Below are 2,310 nucleotides of genomic sequence, written 5' to 3' on the forward strand. Positions count from 1 at the left end.
CGCCCACCTCCACCACGGGAGATGCTTTCTTCGGGCTTGCCATTTGAGATCAGAACGTCTCCATGGGACACTTGCTTGTGCTCCAGCCCAGATGTTCCAGCACTTCATTGCTTTTCTTAAAAAAAAAAAAAGGCAAGAAAAAAAAGCAGGTGATCTTCCCACTGAAGCACATGGATGCGGGGATGGAGGCATCAAGAAAACCTCAGGATGTCAGGGGACACGTGCTTTGACAACAGCTTCCAGCCACTCTTGGTTCCCAAAGGGCGAGTGCTGATGGTCGGTGACTTCAGATGGTCTGTTTGGAAGAGAGGACACCCAGAGCTGGGTGGGTACATCTCCACTGCAGAACAACTGGATCCCTGGAGGCTCCATCCACATGCAACCCTGGTGACCCGACCTCGGCAAGAGCATTTTGTCAGCCCTGAGGACCAGGAGATGGGGCCCAGATGGCTCACGGGGATCCAGAGGACACCTTGGCCTAGGCGGCACTTTGTCCTTGGTGGATCAGGGACTTGGGTGATGGCCAGAGCAGAGGTGGCCGACGGCTCTGTGCCCTTGCAGGTGACCCCATGCGTGCAGCCTTGGAGATGATGGCCTTTGGTCTCGCTCTTCTCTCAACCTTCTTCCTGCTCCTTGCCACGTGCACCGACTGCTGGATGGTGAACGCTGATGACAGCTTGGAGGTGAGCAGAGCGACAGCTTGGAGGTGAGCAGAGCAATTGCGGTCCAGGTGAGCAGAGCAATTGCGGTCAAGGTGAGCAGAGCAACTATGTCCAAGGTGAGCAGAGCAACCACAGTCAAGGTGAGCAGCTGGGATCAAGGCGGGTGCCTTGACGTTCATAGGGTTGCATCATGTCTCCACGGGCTTGGGAAGGGGACATGGTGGGACAAACACACAGCGTTCTGCACGAGCTGGAGGTTTAGAGGATTAGAAAGATTGAGAAATGCAGGAGCAGAAGCAGGAAGCAGAGAGTGGGGTATGGGTAGGGAGTCACTGGGACATGTCCATCTGTGGTGGTTGGAGCCTCCCTGGGCTGGGCCGTCCCTGGGGACCTGGGGTGCTTTTGGGTGCTTTTTGCTTGAGTGTCTTTCTCCCGCTTCCAGGTAAGTCACAAATGCCGGGGGCTTTGGAGGGAGTGCGTCACCAACATGCAGGACGGGGTCAGGACCTGTGACCAGTATGACTCCATTTTGGCGGACCACCCAGGTAAGCTGGCGTGGCCTGGAGGCATTTTTTAAGTTCATAGCTAAGAGTGTTCCCTCTTCCCTTTTTGAGATGATCCTTCATCAGCCAGCAATGCAGGCCCAGGGCTTCTCCTGGTCTCCTGCCCCACCAGCATGGCCTGGAGAGCAACCCATGGTCCCTGCCAGGGGGTCACCAAGCAGGAGAGGGGTCATGAAGCTGTGTCACCTCCCAACAAGGGCGGTTTGGCACCCAGAGTCCTGCTGCAAGGTTGCAGACGAGCCTGGTGAGCACCGTGCCTACGGCACGTGGCACACGGGGTTGGTGGCTCCCAGTGCAGACATCTCCATGGACATAGAGAATCACGGAATGGTTTGGGTTGGAAGGGACCTTCAAGATCATCCAGTTCCACCCCTGCCATGCCCACTGGGGAGCTGGAGGACTCCAGCAGGGCAGCAAACAGGAGTGGGGAGACCAGCTCCTTTGACCATTCCTCCAGCCCTTCTCTGTTTGGTTTTTCTCCTTCCCTGCCCAGTGAAGATGGTGGTGACACGGACTCTGCTGATCTCAGCCGACCTCCTGGCCGGCCTGGCTTTGGCCACGTTGATGCTCGGACTCGACTGCATCAAGTTCCTCAAGGATGAGCCTCGCATCAAACTGAAGATGTGCTATGGGGCCGGCGGCATCCTCGGCGTGGGGAGTGCGTGGCCGGGAGAGCTCGGGGGCAGACGGACCACGTGTCCCACAGGGGTCTTGGGGACCATGGAGGGGGTTGTCCTGTTCTTCCGTAACCAGCCCCGTTCCTCGCAGGCATCCTGGGCCTCGTGGGCTCCGTGTGGTACGCGGTGGATGTCTACGTGGAGAGGGCCATGCTGGTGTCGCGCAACATCTTCCTGGGGGTTGCGTGGCCGGGAGAGCTCGGGGGCAGACGGACCACGTGTCCCACAGGGGTCTTGGGGACCATGGAGGGGGTTGTCCTGTTCTTCCGTAACCAGCCCCGTTCCTCGCAGGCATCCTGGGCCTCGTGGGCTCCGTGTGGTACGCGGTGGATGTCTACGTGGAGAGGGCCATGCTGGTGTCGCGCAACATCTTCCTGGGGGTGCACTACGACTTTGGGTGGTCGTGCT

The 2,310-nt window shown here is 58.5% G+C and overlaps 1 protein-coding gene across 1 annotated transcript; it reads left to right on the forward strand.

Moving 5' to 3' along the window:
• Positions 1–569: 569 nt before the first annotated feature.
• Positions 570–2,307, forward strand: LOC104466370 (claudin-16-like; the record flags this gene model as incomplete). Its single annotated transcript, XM_010079758.1, has 4 exons — positions 570–683; positions 1,105–1,207; positions 1,719–1,883; positions 2,194–2,307. Coding segments are annotated over exons 1-4 (496 nt in total), but the record flags the coding sequence as incomplete, so codon positions are not given.
• Between the last annotated feature and the right edge of the window lie 3 nt (positions 2,308–2,310).

The sequence above is a fragment of the Pterocles gutturalis genome, unplaced genomic scaffold (genome assembly GCF_000699245.1).
Source record: "Pterocles gutturalis isolate BGI_N339 unplaced genomic scaffold, ASM69924v1 scaffold22284, whole genome shotgun sequence".
NCBI lineage: Eukaryota > Metazoa > Chordata > Aves > Pterocliformes > Pteroclidae > Pterocles > Pterocles gutturalis.